General features: G+C 39.3%; 1 protein-coding gene across 1 annotated transcript in view; it reads left to right on the top strand.

The window, feature by feature from the left end:
• Positions 1 to 7,065: 7,065 nt before the first annotated feature.
• The window catches only part of cep162 (centrosomal protein 162), a 28,975-nt gene continuing 15,107 nt past the window's right edge, over positions 7,066 to 20,933 (top strand). Inside the window, exons 1-11 of the mRNA XM_069702076.1 lie at positions 7,066 to 7,330; positions 9,045 to 9,138; positions 9,474 to 9,609; positions 11,361 to 11,417; positions 13,116 to 13,253; positions 15,202 to 15,373; positions 16,146 to 16,225; positions 16,295 to 16,356; positions 17,222 to 17,252; positions 17,402 to 17,476; positions 18,821 to 19,024. Of these exons, the coding sequence (XP_069558177.1) occupies positions 9,079 to 9,138; positions 9,474 to 9,609; positions 11,361 to 11,417; positions 13,116 to 13,253; positions 15,202 to 15,373; positions 16,146 to 16,225; positions 16,295 to 16,356; positions 17,222 to 17,252; positions 17,402 to 17,476; positions 18,821 to 19,024 (1,015 nt within the window). The 5' untranslated portion in view covers positions 7,066 to 7,330; positions 9,045 to 9,078. The remainder of the gene's footprint in view (positions 7,331 to 9,044; positions 9,139 to 9,473; positions 9,610 to 11,360; positions 11,418 to 13,115; positions 13,254 to 15,201; positions 15,374 to 16,145; positions 16,226 to 16,294; positions 16,357 to 17,221; positions 17,253 to 17,401; positions 17,477 to 18,820; positions 19,025 to 20,933) is intronic.

Here is a 20,933-nt window from a genome sequence, read left to right as displayed (position 1 = left end):
TCCCTAAGGCATCCAAGCGGTCCTTTGGGCCTGGATGCTCTGTATCAAGAGTGGCCGGAAGGGTTACTATACACTTTTCCTCCACTGCCATTGATCTTCTATGTGCTGAACAGGATCACCCAGGGGTGCTACAAGGTGCTGTTAGTGGCACCACAGTGGCCAAGGAGATATTGGTAACCGGCCCTCCTTCACCTGGTCCACAGCCAACCCTGGCCCTTGCCGCTCAGGGTAGACTGGTGGTCAAAGGTCACTGTGACCTTTCTCTGAAATGCTCACTCAAGAGTTCAATCACATACTGACAACATTTCACATAAATTACAAACAGGATAAAATGATGAAGTAATACCATTTTTACACAAACATCAATGGTCAACTTCGATTGAACATCAAAATGTTCTGCTAATACACTTTACAAGCCATCATTTAACATCATATCTCAGCAACAGAAGGGGAGATTGTGACCATATTTTGCATTTGGTCGGATACTGAATTGGTGACACTAAACTTGGGTGTCTACTGTCGAACTGTGATGATTGTACAGATCTGTGCTGTCAGGTTGAAGATGTGTGGGAAGCTTCTCCTTTTAGAATTTGTAGCTTCTCTGCAACAATATCCATATTTGAAGCACTGTCTGCTGTCATGGCTACAATGTTACGGCTTCTATCAGAAACAGTCTTATTGGCCAAGCATGTGAACACATATGAGGATTCCTTTAAAGTCTGCAGTAAATATATTATGAGTCTGAATAGATTTGGATATAAATTTCAATATGATTGGTTGGCTGAGGCAATTTGGACAAAGTGAATTGACACATAGCAGAACAGGCACCATAAAATATCAGTGTTACACATGACAAATTACACTTCACACACTGTCTATTTAAGCAAGAAGCTGAAAGCTGAGAATGTGCACTTAAATCTCTCTGAAGGTCACTCCAGGTATCTGTAATAGAAACAAATCCTCACAATATAATTTTCAATAAGTAGCACCGATACATGAATATGAATCAGATGAAGGAGCAGGTGGGTGAGAGGATGCAGACTGCTGTAGAGTTTTCACATTGAAGATGGTGTTCCCAATGTCAGGGTGACAGGGGAGGACAAAGCCTCCATTAGGGCAAGGAACTGCTGCATATACAGTGGTGAATAAATTTGTGGGTACTGTAAACAGCTCATTGAAAACAATGCTTTACCCCTCATGAAAGTATTGAAATTGAAACTAATTTTCTCATGTATTCCCGGATTCAGCTCTTTCTGAAATGGGCTGAAAAAAGCTGCCATAATTAGCAAATATATAATAATAATAATCATATGAGCCTTTCTGAACAGGATTGGAGGGAACATTGAATAATTCATCAATTGTATATAATACATGTATAATACATTAGAATATACCTTCTTTAAATTCAATTATGCATGAGGTCTTCAATGACTTGTCCATCAGTTCCGTTTAAGTGTGCAACAACGTTTTATTATAGTAAGCTTATTCTCACTTGTAAATATACTATGTACTCTGTGTTGCTGTCACTATGGCACTTAATGGATTTAGTTCTGCCAAAAACTCATGCTGAACAAATTATCATTATCATTACTTTTAATCATTACTGTCAATCATACACCAGTGTGAAACTTTCAAATCAAGATTAATAATTAATTGTACAACCACCTAATTTTTCTCATTTCTGTATCTATGCCTCTGACTACCTCTCCCTCAGCCTCTCCATGACTCTCCCACATCTCAGAAACTGGGAACCAGGAAGGAATTTCATGCCATTTCCGGACTGCTTTGATCCATAATTAGACCTGTAATCACAAACAATACTAAAACAGGAAGAAAATTTGTTCTCAAATCACAATCCAACCACGATACATTTCAACTGTATCATGTTACTATATTAGTTTTACTACAGTTTCTCCAATCGTTTGTTAGTAACGTGAAAATGTTTTGACATATTTTTATTGAAAAATGCTGCTTGCGGAATCTTTTTTTTTTTTTTAATCAGTAAACATGAGGGCAACTCAGTGTAACTACATATCACAGTAACCCGTGTGATGTCATAGTTGTTTTAGACATATTCTCATAGGGTTCAACATGGCCATATCGTCACATAATTGGCTTGACTAATATTCTTTAATGTCAATGGTCATAATTTATCTTCGCTCGTTCGTTCGTGTAGAGCTACACAGGCAATTTAGACATCAGCCAGGAAGGGGTGTCGTCATCAAGTTCAATAAGACCGCTAACTCCATGTGGTGATTTGAAGATTGGGTATTCTTTGATGATATGTTTGACAGTTTCCCACATTCACATAGATCAGTGGCAGATACTCCAATCTTGTGTAGATAACGTTGGGTCGTGGCAACTCCAGAGCAAAGTCTGTTGAGGTTGACCATTCTGTGGTAGGTTGCACCCAGGAGGGATTGCTTGAGGGAGAGTCTCTGAACTTCCTCAATGTGGATGTTGAAGCAGACCATTGCTTCTTCCAAGAATCAAGGATCCAGTCATGGTGTGAAGGGCTCATGGTTAGTAGTTTCCTAGCTTCAGTACAGAAGTGTCTGCGTGTCAGTCTCAGCAGGTGGGGGAATCAGGCTCGGTGATTCATGTGTACTCTTGCAGGCCAGCTTCAAGGTCAGGAAGGTTCAGCGGAGCTCTGCAGGTGGGATGCCAGACAGTATGGGGAGGAACTCAACAGGAGTTGATGGCGGGGCTCCACTGATCAGCCTCACGGCGGTGATTAGCACAGCATTAATGGTAGCTGTGTGCCTGCTGTGGCTCCATACAGGTGCAGCATACTCAGCAGTGGGGTATGCAAGGGCAAGGCTGGAGGTGCGTAGGGTAGTGAAACTTATCTTAATTTATCTGAGCCCTAAGCAAGAATTAAGCTAAACACACACTTTAGTAATCAGATATCGACAGCCAGTAAATTTTTGGTTAAAACAGTTCAACAACAGCCAACCTGGCATAACCTGCTTTTATCCTGATCAGTGTACATGGAAATAATGTCTCAACCTTAGACTGACAAATGTGTCTCTCTTTTAAATGTTTCTCCTCACATTATGTAACAATACTCATTTTCCTACTGTGTTAACATTGACTGGTCAGGGGTCACCAAATCAGGACATTTGTAATTTATCACATACTGTATGTGACGACCTTCTGAGCAGACCTATCTCTGCAGGAGTCTGCTGGACGGAGTCGAGCTGTCATGGAAATTCAGCTCACCTGATCTGGCTGTACTATATAAAGTGGTGAAAGTCAGCCAGTGTTTCATTGCACTTAGGTTTATTTTGCTTTTAGTTTTGTAAAAACTAAAAGCAATGGGCTCTTCCATTTTGGTGAGATGAAGTTAAGTTTGTGTGGTAATTTGGCCTGGTGTTGTACTTGTTTAAATCTGGTTAGCATCATACATGAGTTTTGTATTTTTATTTTGGTAGGGACAGCAATAGTCTAGTCCTTTAGTTCTTTTTGTTTCTGTTTTAGGTTGAACTTAATACATGCTTTGGTATGGGCATTTTGGTTCAATGTGTCCATTTGGTTGCTAGTGTTCCCCAGCAGGTTTGGTGACAGGATCTTATAGTGAGCTTGTTGCAGTTTAATCCTTAAAATGGCAGTGAACATGGGTAGAGCTACGTATATGCTTGGGATCACGTCCGTGGCTATCCAGGGAGTAACTGCATAGCAGGGACTTTCTGGACCCTGTTCCTGCTGAAGACTGGGGTTAAGCTTATTTAATTGGTGTTATCTTAAATTAGGTTTGGGGAGGCTGTAGTTTGTTTGATGTGGGCTGCCTTTTTGCTTTTGTAGATGCACATTGGGATTCAGCACTTTTGAAATGTAATTTCAGGTTTAGTTAATGGTAAGGGTTAGGTAGTAGGAACCTTCCTGTTTCGGTGTCATGTAGTCAAGAATTTGGCCTTGATTCAGACACTAACCTGATGTTTTGTTTTTTGAGTCTTGTGGAGTCGGCCTTGTAACACAAACGGATATCTTCTGTACTGTCCCACATTGTTCAAGCTCTGCTCCTCAGTGCTGCTGATTCCCTTGTATAATCTTAATTGTCTCCCTCTCTCTTGACTGAAAGATGCTTCATCAGATACCAAGGTTGCAGATGTTTGAGGGTGGACAAGCTGGAGGAAGGTGGTATTTGTGGTTTCTTGGTCAGGGATTGGTGGGAGCTGTACTTGTATGTATCAACCTTCGAGCTAAAAAGGACTACAAAAAGGACTTGGTGTGGAATGCCAATTTGAACTCTTTTCAAGTACTAGGGTTTGTAGTGGAACAACTTTTTTATGAGGAGGGATGTGGCGGCCCTCTGAGTAGACCTATCCCTTCAGGAGTCTGGTGGGCGGAGTCGGGCCGTCATGGAAATTCAGCTCACCTGCTCTGTCTGAAAGAAGCCTTGTGAGGAAAAACTTTTTATTTTCAAACTAGATCGAAATGAATGCATTTCCATGGATATGACTTCCTTGAATACATACATCAACTTAGCTCTGCAGTATCAAATTAATATCAATATAATTAACATATAATAAATACATTAAGTTCTACTTGTACTGTCTTCAACAACAGTTAACACGATCAAACTAAAACACACACACACACACACACACACACACACACACACACACACACACACACACACACACACACACACACACACACACACACACACACACACACACACACACACACACACAGTCCACTTGCATTGGTTTGTTTGCTTTTACCCATAAAAAGCACTTGCATCTTTTTCCTCACTATTTCTACAGAAATTCATGTTTTTGCTATCAGGGGTTAAACACTGAGGGATTTTCTTTTTGTCATCGAGTTCATCATTCATTCCTTTTATTTCTTTACATTTTGTTTTTGCAGACAGTCTTAGACTGTTTGACTGAGCAATGGGTTGCTAAATATCTGAAACACATGCTGGAATAAGGTTGTTTCCAGGACAGTCAGAAAAAAATAGGCAATCTGCTGTCACATGAGCATTGGATGATCAAGCCATATAGGGACGCAGAGAAAAACAGAGTTTATATGGATCTGTCCTGACCTCTGGAGGAGGGAGAAAAGCGAGCAGGGCAGAGTTTATTAGATTGTTACTGATCTCTGGTGATGGACTTCCTTTCCAGGTACACAGATACAGAGCATGGACTGACTGGTTCTCAGCTCCATACTGCCAGCAAGTGTAGGAGATATGAGGTACTTTTGCAGCAACACTGCTGCTGTGGTTTTAACTCCAGTTCTCTTAAATAATACGATATTTCTTTAAAATATCTTGGAAAAAAATCACACATTAAATAATTCAGTGTGCGTTTTGAGGGGGAGATAAAAGCCTCCTGCCTTCGTGGAGGAGGTACCGCAGCCTCTGTGCACGCTCCTCCAGAATGAGGAACTACTTCACCCATGAAGCTGTCAGGATGCTGAACTCTCTCCCCTCTCTCCCCCTTGCACCATGAAGTCCTAACTTTTGCAATATGGACCGGTATTTCCACTACATTGTACTTATATACATCGCAGTTAGGCATCACTGTGGTTGTTGTCGTCTGTTTATTGTTTTTATTGTTACATATTTATACTTTTCTTGTTCTATCTTGTTATTTTGCACACCGTGGGACTGAGTAACAATATCTTGATCTCTCTGTATATATCGTACATATGGTGGATTGACAATGACATTGACTTTGACAAAAAGTGTCAGAAGTAAAAGAAGTAAAAGTAAAAAATTATATTTTCTAAATGCAGTTTTCACATTTCCTAAAGATCAAACCAACAATTTCAAAAGGCCTTGTTATGTTCAAACAATAGTCCAAATCCTAACGATTACTTTACTCATCATGTCTACTATAAACAAACAAAAACAGGTAATATTCGCATAGGAGCATTCACTTGAGCAATCACTGATCCAAATAATGTCTGATTGATTTACTCTTGAATGACTTATTCATCAGTCTTTTCAGCTCTAGGATGTCACATCAACATTAAGAGTTTGGAATGAAATGCATACATTCAGCTGTTTAATCCCCAAAGGAATGAAAATACAGAACAAAAGTAATATAATGTTCTAAAGATAATGAAGCCCACTTAATTCACAGTACACTCACTCAAATAATCTGTTACTGGCCCTGAAGTGATTGGCATATAGCACCAGTCTGGGCAGGCCCTCATCCCATGGTTTCCAACAATAGGCTGTTTAGTGTCCTTTTTCTTACCGATTATGGAGTCCAGTGGGGATGGAGCCTATCTCAGCTAAATTAGGGTGAAGGCATGTCAAGACAACGATTCACACTCACATTAATGTTTACGGACAAGTTAGAATAACCAATTAACCAATCACTAATGTTTTTGGACTGTTGGAGAAAGCCAGAGCACCCTGGGAAAACTCACACAGGCACAAGGGAAAGGTGAAAACTCCACACTGAAAGGCCCCAGCTGACCAGCAGGTTCAAATTCAGAATCTTGCAGTGAGAATCAGAATTAGGATTCTTTATTGTCATTGTACAGGGTACCGCGAAATTGAGAAAAACAGACCAAGTCGGTGCAACACGAGGGATATATCAAATATAAAAAAAGTACAAAAATACAAATACAATATAAAAGATGGAAAAGGTTAAAACTACTAACCACTACACCACTGTACTGCCATATCGTTATTATTATTGTTATTATTATTATTATTATTTATTACTATTATTATTACCATATATTTTTTTTATTTTGTTCCGGTCGTCAGTTTATCTTTACAATGTAAGTCCACGATTAAAACAGCGTGGCAATATTGTTTCAAGGTGAATAAAACAAATACTAATTGTTTTGATTGTAAAGGGGTGTCCACATACTTTTGCCCATTAAGCGATTACGTGAGCTTTACTTTCTTTTTAAATTGTGGCTTTCACAGATCCATGCGCGAAACCGCTCAGAAGCCCTCATTTAATTGGCCGTCCTTCGGTTGTCATTTCTTTCTAAGCCAATCAAGATTCTCTTTTTTCTTCCGGGTAGTGAAGGCGGAACCGCCCGTACTCATACGACAAACCAAAAGAGCGCAGAGGAGGTGGAGGTCGGGGGAAGTGGCTCAGTTCAGGGCGCTGTTACAATGCTCTCTTCTGCGAGGTCTGTCGAGAGATACAAGGCTGATACAGGTCTTGTACGCGAATGAACGTGTGGGACATACATCAGCATGTATCGGGAATAGTTTGCTCGCCCCTCGGGTCAACTAACGTATCTCGCTAAGTGGATAAACTGCTACCTCGCTGCTGTCAGCGGTGTCAAGTTTACTGGAAAAACGGAAGTAAGACAACACTTTCTTCAAAACACAAACCAGGCGCTCACGGAGGTTAGTAGATTATGTATGCTCCCTTGATTAACGAAGGCTTTAATCAAAGGACAAATTAAGTTCACCTTGAGTAGTTCAGGACATGAATTATCAATGCCGATATAATAGGTTATGCATTATAATATCCATCGTCCCAGTTGCAAAGTGAACTCATTTGACGGTTTACCAGTTTTGCCATTTACTTCTCACGATAACTGAGTTGGCTCATGATTTACATAAACGCACTGAAACTCGATGTTGTTGTAGCAGACAAGCTTGGTTGCGCCTTTTATTTTGACATACGACCGGAAGTGACAACGTTTTATTGTGAAGGTATTGCCTGGTTGAGTTTTACGTCAATATATTTACAAATGCCAACCCGTCATCGTACATCTGACAGTGTGGGTAAAGTATTTTAATTCACGGGGATTTTAGAAATAGTTTACACTGCTCAATAAGATCGTATGTGGAGAATTTTGGTTTAGGAAAACATCGTGGGACTTTTTTTCTGGTTGTGGAAATGTAATCGAAGCAAATAAACAAAAGTCTATTTCTAAAAAAAAAAAGTGCTTATACGTGTTTGTAAATGTGTAAAGTAAACATACAAAATTACAAAAATAAAACCCCAGGTGACCCTAATGGATGAAATTAATGAGCTGCAACAGCTTTACAAAATTCAGTTGTAGGGCTATGGTTGTGTTTTCTGGTTGCCTAGGAAACAGAAAGCCCCATCATACTGGTAATGTGTTAGTGTTTTGTTGAGGCTTTCATGGAGTAATCAATATTAGCCTGTGGTAGATGATGCATATTTTTGTGATATTGGCCAAAGGCAAGTTGGGGAATCACTGTTCACTGTTAATTCATTCCAATATAACCTCAATCAAATAACTTCAGAAAATAAAATAGAGCATTTCACCATGGCATTGAACCCACAGGTGGTAATATAATTAATATGGTTGCATACATAGAATGAAGCCTGCACTATTCCTGCTATAACAAGTTACAGTGTCAATGTCAATCTTAGTATATATATTATATTATTATAGTTATACTACGTTTGTGCTAGAGTGCATATTATATGTATTTATATTGTGTTTAAGAGGCTTTCCATTCTTACACTTTACGCTTAAGCCTTCATATTCCTTTTGTCCAACTCTGTATCAGATCAAATATGAAAAGTATTTTTTTAATGTTGACTGGGAAAGGAATCTTTACCAAGAGGACACAGTACCCGCTCACAGTCTTCATCAGCAGCTGCAGGACGTTGCTCAGTTATCACAGATATATAGCTCAGGTGTGACATGATCCAGCTATGACTCATGTCTCCATGACAGCCGAGCAAACTTCATCCACTGATGAAGACTGTGGCATGTTGATTAATGCTAGTAAGCAAAGCTGTAGTGAGACGAGGTAGCTTTACGCATTTATGATTTACAACCAATCCATCACCAAGCTTTTTATGGCCAACTTGATATTTTTGGCCCCATGTTGTAAGATTTCTTAATTTGAACATGAATATACTGCATTTTCATTTGAACAATGCCATTTTCATTGATACTTAAGAATAGTATATGCATTAAGTAAGCCTGTTCTAATGAAACATGATGCCTGTAAATACGAGTGTTATCTATCACATTTAGGAATTTTGATGCTTGTAATAAGTAATAACATCAGTTTTCATGATGTACTACAAAAATGAGGTTTCATTTGATTTCATTCTGTTTCACTTGTGTAGTTTCCCACTGGCTGATGGAGTGAACGTCATCGCTATGACTCACAGACTGACCCAGGAAGAAGAGGATGCGCGGTTTGAACAGTATTTAAGAGAGGTAATTAGGTAATATAATATAAATGTTAGCAGTTCCCTTCATGTGTTATGTTAACTGCTAAGCGTTGCAGGTAATTGCACAGTAAACATTAACGAGAGACTAGCCTGGAATGAGTGACTGGCTGGATATGAATTCAACTTATTTAAAAGCATTAATACTGTAAGAACTAATAGCAGAACGAGTAACAGACCTTACTGATAATGACGTTGCAAATCACAGCGGTAGCCAAGTGGAGCAAACTATCTTTTGTAAGTACACTAATATCATGTCATGGTTTAATGTGCACAGTTTTATCCTGAGGGCATCGCTCTGATTAAAACCGGATTACCTGTCAGTCTCTTACAGATGACTCAGCAGATTCAGGCAATCCTGACAAGCAGCCCGATACTGAAAGCAGCCAGAAATCACCCCAGAAAATAGTGTCGTCGTGGTGGCAAGATGGCGACCAGAGCGCAGGAGGACCGGGGAGAGGTAATGATGAGATGTTGGACTTTTACACAAGTGCAACCACTGGTATTACACACTGTCCTTCTGAAAAGGGACAGTGTCTAAACTCTGCTGTACATTAGAACCGAGGACATGTGCAATAGGATTTTACATTCATAATTAACAGTTGGCAGTCATTAGTGGAAAACTAAACAGGGGTCACTGACTGGGAGAAGCAGTGTTAGATCTTTTTTTTTTGCTTTTGATACATCATTTAAAATTGTGTATTTAACCATACTTGTGTCTAACCTTTATTGAATATTGATATTATTAGAATGTGATTAACTAATATATTTAAATAATTTTTTATGATTATCATAGTCATTTTTCTGGGGCAACAAAATAATTGCTGGGCCCAGAACCATCAATGAAAGGTAAAAAGCCAGAAAAATGATCCATGAATATTTCCTGAACTGTCGTTTACACGTTCAAAATGCTTCATATCCACACATTTCTTAGACGGAGCTGCATCTTTTAAGCCCAAAATCTAATTTTTTTGAACAAGTCCATGGTTTCTCCACTCGGAGTGACAAAAGTGGTGTCAAAATATTTTTGGGAACCTCCTTGTCAAAAATGATTTAGCTCATTTATAATACTGTTAATTATATACAAGCAATGCAACCTGAGATTTTGATAAAACGCTGTAGCTACTTTAGACAGCGTTTATGAAGGGAGCAAAGTGGGTGTCCAGGTGGTGGATTCAAGTTAAACCCGACAAAAGAAACTCTTTGTTTCCTCCATCAGCAAAGGCCCTGCCCACAACATCGAACTCATCATAACAATGAAACGCTACTTCAGAGTCTAATAAAACACTTACGACTCAAAATGTGTAACAGCTACAGACTTCTGATCATTTATCACCAACCTGACAGAGACAATTACACATTAGAATTGCTGACAAATCATTACAATGTTTTCTTCCGTTTCCCTCGTGGTCCTGTGAGGTAGCCTTCATGTAATTATCAGCGAGCATGCACAACCCGACAGGATATCTGTCATGATACCTGCATATCAACTCTGCATACTAGAAAAGAAACACTCCTTTTTAAACTTAAATGTTCACTTCACGGAATATACAGCTTTAGTCTCTTTCGGTCTCTTATTTAAACCTTTCAACCAGTATTTTTCTAAGCGTCTTTTTGTCTTTGTCTCTTACTCGCTATTCCTCAGTTTTCTTTGCTGCCGGTTCCTGCTATAATTAATTGGTTGTAAGGCTGTGTTGTTAGTCGCTGAGGGAGAGTCGGGAGCGCTTGTTTTGATGCAGCTGATGACCTGAATGAAGAATCGTCGTCATTCAAAAATGAGATCGCAAAGAGGCATTTTATTATGAATAATTGTTGCACTCTAAAAAAAATTCCCCTCGGGGATTAATAAAGTAAATACCTACCTACCTACCTACCTACCTCTAAGTGACTCTAATAAGATTTTTCCACCATACTCATCAGAATATCGTCCCTCTGCCTGGTTGCTTGTGTGTGAACTTTGTGGGGTTGTTGTTTGAGTATTGTATACATCTTTCAGCAATACAGTATGGCTTTCTGTTCTCAGAAAAGTGAAACACACACATTTGTAAGATATTGCAACATGCGCAAAACATAGTAACAAATCTCCACCCACGACTACGAAACATCAAATTTGTTGCAAAAATGTGGGTGTGCTTTTCACCGCTCTTTATTTGTGTGCTAACTCTAAACTGATTTGTCAAATGTCCCCTTTCTGTTTCTTGTCTTTTGCAGCAGAGACGGCTCGACACAGATTTATCAAAGCCACAAGGTCCCAGAATGAGAACAAGGGTGAGAGCCATTTGACCAAACGTCCCACCGCAGAGACATCTTTCTCTACATTCATATGAAGCTGGTTTACTTGTGAAAACATGAGAGTTTCAGCTGGTTCGACCTCCGCTCAGTCCTCATTTACAACCTGTTAACAAGACACATTCTCAAGTTATGATGATATCATCTTACAAAATCAAAACAAAATACAGTTAAACATTGATGGACATCTGGACATTCTGGAGAACTGTTTTTTTTTGTGGCTTCATGAGGAAACAAAGTGAAAATAGAACGACAAAGACTCCCTGGTTTACTGTGGTCGTACCTTCCAGACATACAGCTGTCAGTCAGTCTGTCGGCGCCTGTAGTGCACAGCGTGCTGTTAACACTGCGGATGCTTGGCTGTAGAGTTACACCATAGTTGCTGTGTCTTTATCAAAAGTCTGATGATCAAATAAAACAGAAGGAGTTACAACAGAAATATCAGAAACGAAGTACTCCGGCCTTGACTGGATGATAGAAGCACACCCAGCATGTGTGTATGTTAGCTAGAGTTGTCATATAAATGAGCTTGTTGTCTTCAACGGTGTCCTCTTTATTACACCAGTCTCACAAACATGTTCTCTACAAGTGTAGCTAGAGTTTGACCTCTTCAGCCTTTAGCCATTCATACTATGCATATAAATGAGATATTCCATAGTTGTTCTTGTAGTTGTCAAGGTTTCACTGAGGTCGGGAGGTTCAAGCGTCCTCCACTGTGTGTAGCTGGTGTGTAGCTGGTGTGTAGCTGATGTGTAGCCGTGTGCATATACAAGCTACTTTTCCACCTATCGACTTCTGCTGCTGTTGTTTTTCTTTGGTATTCATTGAAGTGAGATCAGCAGGAATAACTGATTATTTCAGTTGGGACTCAGTTATGAAATTAGCATCTACCAAAGGAGAACAGAAGCCATATAAGTTGATGTATGAACAGTGGATGGGTGTCTTATCTAGTAAACATCACTAGGGGGCAGTATTGGCCCCTGAGGAATAGTTTACTGTGTGTGAGACGCTTTTCTGAAAGCAGTAATGGGAATTTAAGATTTTTGTTGTTGTTATGACTGTGTCAGCTCTTGGAATCTACTGCACGGTACTTTCTATGGTTTGTTGTTGTGAATAAAGTATTGCATGTATATGAAGATCTGACGGTCCTCATCCTTGGCACAAGAGTAACAAATCACTAAATTTAACAACAGGTTTCCCACGAGTCAGGGAATTTTAAAAACTCTTTTTCCAGACAAGGACAGTCAGGAAATTTTGGTGCCAAGTCCTGTTTGCATGTTTAAATTCTAGTTGCCATTTTTCAAAATATAATATTTTCCATGTATGTAGCGATAACTCTAGTTGGCTAGTTATTGCCAATGATTTTTGTGTATGTTTGGTAGCATTAGTGGTCACTGACAGAAATTTAAAATGTAGCTTATTAGCTAATAATTAGATAAATTATTGGCCTGTGCAACCAGTATTTAGACATGTATTTAATTTATCTTAATATCATGTTGCTGTTTCTTGTCTGCTCAGCACAACGACAGCCTTTTTTTCTGAACATTTCAGTCATTGAAACTCGGGGAAGTTGACATTTGACTTCCAGTGGGAACCATTTAATAAATAGGTGGTGTATTTACAGCTGTTAACCATAATTGTTATTATGTTTTTTTTTTGTTTCTGTTGTATATCCAGGAGTGTTGGGATCTGGCAAGTCTTTGAGGAATTCATTGAGAAAGTCTCAGTCTATTCGAGAGGAGGATGAGGATCCAGGACGTAGCGGTTTAGAGGAAGAAGGGCACTTCCTCACCAGAGACTGCACGACGACAGAGGGTGAGCAAACAAAAACAGAGAGGAGCCAAGTACGACTGATTTATGAAGCCAAGATATTTTATTAAACGCACATAATGACGTCTGATACGATAAGACACGTAGTACCAACAAAAATACTGCCAAAGTTAATAATGAACCATAAATATGTGTGGCCTACACGCCACACCTTGAGTCGCCATATATTGATGAACACTTCTTAAAAATCTCCAGTAAGGAAATGGGACAATACCAAACCCATTGTAATGTGGGAAAATCCAAATGCTAGAACAGCATGTGAGGCTGACATAGTGGATCCTGCATAACTTTTCAGTTTTCTGTTCACCTCGATCCCACCAGCAGCTACAGACGCAACCAAAACAACGCGATAAACTAAAATGAGGAGGGAGCTAGTTCATCTCTGTCGCTCCTTGGGCTGTATGCTCAACAACAGGATGGTGAGGTTTACCCTGGGTGGACCCTGCTCATCAGTGGATTCACTGCCACATCACAGACCTCACTCTCAGATCACTGCCACATGCGTGTACGTCAGACAGCAACAGAATTTGAACAATGTCAATTACATAAAATAAATAATCAATAGAAATAGACTACAGATGGTGAAATTAGATTTAAAAATGTAATCACTTCACCCTGAAATTACTTAATATAATCAATTAAATTGACAAATTCCTCTTTGTACAGTTTCAACCAAACATGGCTGTTGGAAAAATACACAATATTTATCATAAGAAAAGCTCTGCATCTTAACAGTGACTGAAAAAGAAAGAGCGGTAAAATGAAGGCAGCAGTCCAACCTCAAACACCGTCAGCCACAATACACAACCCTGAAAAAAAAGTAATGTCGAAACACTGAGATAATACAAATAATAAGACACGAAAAGAAAAAAGCAACACCACCATCAGAAACTGAGGAGTCCAAAGCAAAACCTAAAACAAACTTAATTGCTCTCTGGCCCTTAATCATGAATAGATATGGTCTCTTTCTCTTTACTGTCAGAGATACTAAGTGACCACAGTCCGGCCATAGAAAAAGCTTGACATAAGATGTGTTGACCACCAACAGAGGAAAGAGTTTGTGATCTCTGCTTGGCAGGTGAGGTCTAGACCGAGATGCATTTCCTCTTCAAATGTGACAAATATAACAACATTAGGCTTTGAATATTGGAATTCGTTTGATTGATTAATTCCAAACTTCCCAGAGCTAAATATCAGTTAATAACGAAAGAGTCTACTTGGAGAGGGACATGCAGCACACTTCGCTGCTCAATATGTAACACAAACTGACAGACACATCTAAACAACAGCATCACCCAGTGTTGTTGTTTGGCTAGTTGTTATTGATCTAACAGTGATATATGTGTATCATTATGGTGATGATAGCATATGTATATCATTATAATAGCATATATGTAAATATTATTGCAGTAATGATGTACTATATTATCGTCTGTACCATCTGCTATAATATTTGACACGCAATATTGTGACCAATATTGTATACAGAGCCTCTTAATATAGCTATGTATCATTTTAATTCCTAAGTGTCTTACGTATACGATATTACACATAAATGTTAAACCATTTGATGTACAGGATGATTGAATGCTTAAAGCAAATGTTTATGTGCAGTCAATTAGTAGGTAACAATTACACACATATAAGGGGCAATCAGAGAGAGTCTGTTCCTGTTGTGCATGAACAGTGCACAGGACAGTAATGTCCACAGAGCCGAGGGAAGCGAAACGCTTCGGTGTAAGTATTCCAAGTTACTGTATGTCTCTTGATCAACATCTGCACCTCAGTCATACACATTTTTGTGATTATTTGCGAATGACATAAATTACAATAGAAAAGGGAAACACTTCTGCTTCGTCCAGATTTCCTCATTTACAGTTCAGAAGATCACATTTGTGCTTTCCGTGCATCCTGTCTTTAAACCTGCGTGTAGAGTCCGTGACGGCACAAGCTGTGAACGTTACGGGCTTGGATACTCTGGGGGAAGAGGAGGAGAAAGCCAGGTTCTTTGCCCAGCTGGAGGCAGGAGCTTCGTCGACCATAGATTACTCCAAGCTGAACAGAGAGCTGGACTCCACAAGTTCTACCGGCGCAAGTAACTCCAGGTATGTTAGCCGCCACGCTGTTTATGAGATCCTCCTTCGTGTACAGACAAAAAAAAGTTGTGCTCATTCTCAGTTAAAAACTTCCAAAGGGTACATTTCTCTGTGCTCCATGTACGTTGCGATGCTGTGCGAGAGGAGCAGTCTCAGAACTTATTGATCTATCCTCGTATGTTTTATGAGTGTTCTTTGTCCACGTTGACAGTGTTTGGCGTCTATAACACAGGTTTTTCATCTTATATCATTGAACCACTTCCAACACTAGTAGTGGTTCTCATAGTACCGGGGGAAGAGTTTATTTTAATATTAGTTACCTCTTGCCAAGCCAATTTAACGTCATCGGTCTGTGAAGGCCGACTCGTAGTACCATGAATTTGGTGATTGGAGCTTGAACCTTCAAACAAAAATATCAGTTTCCTCGAGCGTAAAGTTTGGACGGCGCTGCCATTGTCATTCATCCAAAAATGACAATATGCTGCATCACAGCGGTCGTAAAGGGAAAGAGAGTAAATTTGATTGGCCATGATTGAGGTAAATTGTGAAACACCTTCTAATCATCTGTTTCTGCTACTTCACCACTGCGCTGAGTTGTTTTCCCAAAATACCAAACACGTTTGCTGCACCTACTTGTTCCACCGACGCACCCGTGCCAAACGTTGGTTTGCGCTGCGCCCAGGTGGACAAAAATTGGGCCCCAATGTCTTTGCTGCTTTGCTGTGCCCCTGAACTCAGGGTTGTGACTTTCATTTAATGAGGGCAGATATACTTCCTCCAGGAAAGCAGAAGAAACACTGGAGCAGAGTGATGAAGAAAAAGGCAAGACCAGAGTCACGAAGACCATCAGAGAGTCTCCAGGTGAGAGTAATGAACGCTGGGACAACCTCGCTGTCTCTCTGGGTCTTAATCAGGTCTCTTCTCTCTCAGCCTCGCCGCACTACAGCGATGACTTTGAAGATGAGGAGAATGTGAACGTTCTATTTGAGGAGGTTTGTAGTTGCACCTTCTATAATTGTTTAAGTTTTATCAAAATTTTGATCAAATTTACATTAACAGTCACTTAAACATGGACCTTTTTGACCTTATGACACTATACATTCTAGAACTTCAGTCAGTTAACCGCCTGCATTCAAATTGTCATTTAAAAATAGCAAACTATATCTCATTTGGGTTGCAAAGAAGAGCTGCCTCAATTGTACTGTTTTATAGTATGTCTGCCACACTGTCTCCTTGCAAGGTGCAAAGACAGTGACTTCAGCAACACGTGTTGTACTGAGACAAAGCGTTAGACTAGTTCATACGGCCTGGAGATTCCAACAGGGTTATTATACTTACTACTATACAAACCGCATTCAGATGAAATGAATGGAACAAATATAGACAAACTATCACATACAGTACCAGGACCAGGAAGGTCCTCTGTAAAAAGGGTTCTTTCCTACTTCTTGGCAAATCATCCGTTATATTATCTGCCAAAGTGCAATCACACCTGGCTCTTAAAGGGATGTGGAGATGAAACTCTGATTGATCTATTTCACATCCTATGAATATTTAGGGTTAAAAAAAAAAAAAAACACCCTGTTGAATTAGCTGCCTTACTTTCTCTAAATTACTAAAAGAGGATCCGGACACACCCTAAATGCACTCGTGCGTTAGTCCATGTGCTTAGATGGTTGAAACAGAGCCATCTTTTCACTGCATGTACTTAACTGAAGCAAAGCAAGGGAGAGCGGTGTTTGAAACAAACAGCCCAGAAAACACCTGATGACATTCTTTGAGCTTTTCTTTGTTTCCAAATATCACACTGACATCTTGTCATATGGTTCACACTAATTCATGTTATATTTTCTTCAGAAGTCCAAATGCTCTCCAATACTTGCCAGAGGTAAGAGAAACAGATGTTTCACAGAGGTCATCGGCAGAGAATGTGGAATTGATTTTTATGGTTGATACAGTCTCAGAACCAATATAAAGTACCATTGAATACAGCACTATAATAATCATTATGTGACTCTAACAGAATGTTTCTTTCAGTCTCTCTCTATGATTCTTTGGATGACACTGGAGGAGAAGACAGACAGAAGGATACAGCTGGCTCACTGGACCGAGGTAACACAAACACAAGAGAACAGAGCCATCCAGTAGCATAGAAGGTGGAACCAAACAAGCGCCAGACAGTATAATATTATGCAATCTTAAACATGACATATTTTGTGACAGGAAATGACCTTTTTATTTCAAATATTAAATGTCAAATGTACAGAAAGCAAGCGATATTTGAAGTTCGTTTTTTGTCCATGTTGGTTTAATCATTTTGACATAATTTACGTCATGTATGTGTCTTGACTGACTTTGTTGCCTGCTGCTGTCCAGGTTTAAAAGATAATATTGTTTTTAATAGTCTAAGATTCACTTGGACCCAAGGATGGACTGATTAGAATCTGGTGGTCAAAGATAACTGTGACCCCACAAAACACGTTTGTGGCCATACTTTGATAATTCATATGTTAATTATGACAAATTTTCACACAAATATCTGATAGGATAAAATTATTATTATTATTTTGTGTCTCAGGAGAGACTGTGACCATATTTCACATTAATGACAGACACTGAATTGGTGTCCATCTAAACATGCTGATTGTATAGATCTTCAGTGCTGTCAGGATTAAAGTTCTGTGTGACTCTAGTTCTGGATCTTGTCTTGCAGGTTTTGAGTGAGTTAAAACACTTAAATACATATGCAATCAAATGAGGGCAAAAACCAGTATTTTGAAAATTGCTGTAATCGTTTCCCATCTTGCAGAGAGATAGCGATATCAGCTGTATGTATCCATTTTAGCCACAACGTCGCCCACATTATTACTCCTGCAGGTGCGATCACAGACTTCGCCTGTGAGCAGCACATTCGACACAATACGTACACATTGTATTCAAATTCATTTAATTTGAATTGAATTGAATTCATTCAAAAGTTAGCTTGCGTTGATGCCATTAGGGGATTGAGTCATTGTTCCACCTTCACCGTGAATGTCTGAATTATATATTCAATATGGACCAGACCATTGCAATGAATTATGTGTTATGAGTTAAAGAAGTTGTCTTTGTTCTAAGATGAAAATCAAACCAGATTTTGATGCACAACATAAATAACTCCAAACACAGGCCTTCATTAACATATAAGCTGTGATTTTCTGTAATCAAAGCAAAGCGAATGACGATCATGTGGAACAAATAATAACCGCGATCAAAATTGGCACATCTTGACTCGATCTGTGCTTCCACAAACAACAAACGTTTTTCACAATAAACAGCTGAGTTTGTAGATGTTTCAGACTTCATAAATCCAATAAGGACTTCATTAATAATTGCAGCTTCCCTACAGGATCATTTAAGTGTCATCGTGTTTTTTTTTAAAACAGATTATACGTAATGTGTTTGTTTTTTTTACAGGCCAGTCATATGTGCAGAGTGGAGGCTCAGAGATGGAGGCTCTTCATGAAGCCTACAAACAGATCCACGTCGTGGACGGCTCAGACGACCATATGCCCCATTATTCCGGGGACGGGAGAGGGAGGATGAGCGGACGTCTATCTTCATCCTCTTCTCCTCAACATGCCAGACAGTCCCTTCAGCCTGCGTCTACTAATGAGTCAGGTCAGACACTACGCTGCTGCTTACGGGGTCACGTTCCTCTGTCTGTCTGTACAGCATCCTGCTCAACAGAACGTGGATCCCAGTTCACCGGTAACTTCTCTAAAGATGAAACGCATCACAAGGATTCAAAAAGGATGCAACTCATTATATTTCCTCCGGAGGCATCTGAGGAATGCAAATTTCTCGTTTACAAATTTCCAAATATCCCACAATCCATCGGCTCTGATGAATTCTTCAGTGATACATTTAGGCAATTTCCATCACCCCCATTAGACATCAGTCTGTCTGACATTACATAAGTACACACTGGACATGATATGAAGTTAACAGGACATTACATTAGTACACACTGGACATGATATGAAGTTAACAGGACATTACATTAGTACACACTGGACATCATATGACATTAACAGGACATTACATTAGTACACACTGGACATGATATGAAGTTAACAGGACATTACATTAGTACACACTGGACATGATATGAAGTTAACAGGACATTACAGAAGTACACACTGGACATCATATGACATTAACAGGACATTACATTAGTACACAGTGGTCATGATATGAAGTTAACCCATGAAAATCCCTTTTTGGACTGGTAGAGTCTGCACTGTGTACTTGCCAGCAGCATCAACATATTTTCATCATTGCACTACATGCTTGGAAATAGAAGTTCTTACAAGAAGCATATTGGGCTCTTCGGTTTGTCTCCATCTGAGGATCCTGTTTGGTTCCTGGTAGAATCTTTTGTTAAGGTTCCATCCAGAACTGAACCTTAAAGGCTTATACCTAGAACCATCTATGAAAGGTTCCACCCAGAACCTTCTGTAAAACAACTGTGAACAATGGTAGGTAGGTAGGTAGGTAGGTAGGTATATACTTTATTAATCCCCGAGGGGAATTTTTTTTCGCCACAGCAGCATACATACAGGAGCAATAATAGAAACAATAGAATAAAATAATAATAGAATAGAATAATATAATAGAAAAGCAATCAAATAAAAAATATAAATATAAAATATAAAATGCACAGTACATACAGTATATATACAGTACATTAAATATCTATATATATTATATACAACAAACCAATAAACACAGTCAACATATATATATATATATATATATACACATACAGTACAGTATATATCTATATATATAATATACATATACTATACAAGCAACCAAGAAACACAGTCAACAGTGTTATTATACTGTGATGGATTTTGCCAGAGGTGAGTTATTGTAAAGTCTTATTGCAGTGGGCAGGAATGATCTCCTGTATCTGTCCTTGTGACAGCAGAGCTGGAGGAATCTTTTAGAGAAAGTGCTCCGCTGTCCCTGCAGCAGGTGGTGGAGAGGGTGGACAGGATTATCCAAGATGGACAATAGTTTGATCAGCGTCCTTCTCTCCACCACCTTTTCCAGACTATCTAGTTTGTAGCCGATGATGGAGCCGGCCTTCTTAACCAGCTTGTTGAGTTTGTTGGTGTCACCGGCTCCAATGCTGCTCCCCCTGCAGACCCCAGCGAAGTACAAAGCACTGGCCACAACAGACAACAATGAACACTCTCTGTGGGTTCTTAAATATTTGAGAGTGAAGATCATTTCACGTCATGCTTTCACCAGTCCTTTAAGAGTGTTTTCTTCCAAAAAGGATTATTTACATTTAAAGGGGTTCTTAATGGAACCCATAGTCTTACAAAGGACTTTACAACCGAGCCCTTCTTCAAAAACAGGATCTTCAGAGGAAATGGTTCTGGGTCATACATCAGACCTTCTGGGAGAACCCTTTTGGAACTTTCCTCCTCCCCCATTTCTAAGAGTTTAGTTACTACTTAAAGTGTAATGTCGACGTTGTGGAGGAAATACTTTGGATTTTGTAAGATCATATAAT

Source organism: Brachyistius frenatus, unplaced genomic scaffold (assembly GCF_029030835.1).
Source record: "Brachyistius frenatus isolate BFR_SWC_R1_liver_20210118 unplaced genomic scaffold, ASM2903083v1 Contig_40, whole genome shotgun sequence".
NCBI classification, from domain to species: Eukaryota; Metazoa; Chordata; class Actinopteri; family Embiotocidae; genus Brachyistius; species Brachyistius frenatus.
Note: the sequence above shows the minus strand (reverse complement) of the source record. Positions and strands in the feature narration are given on the sequence as shown.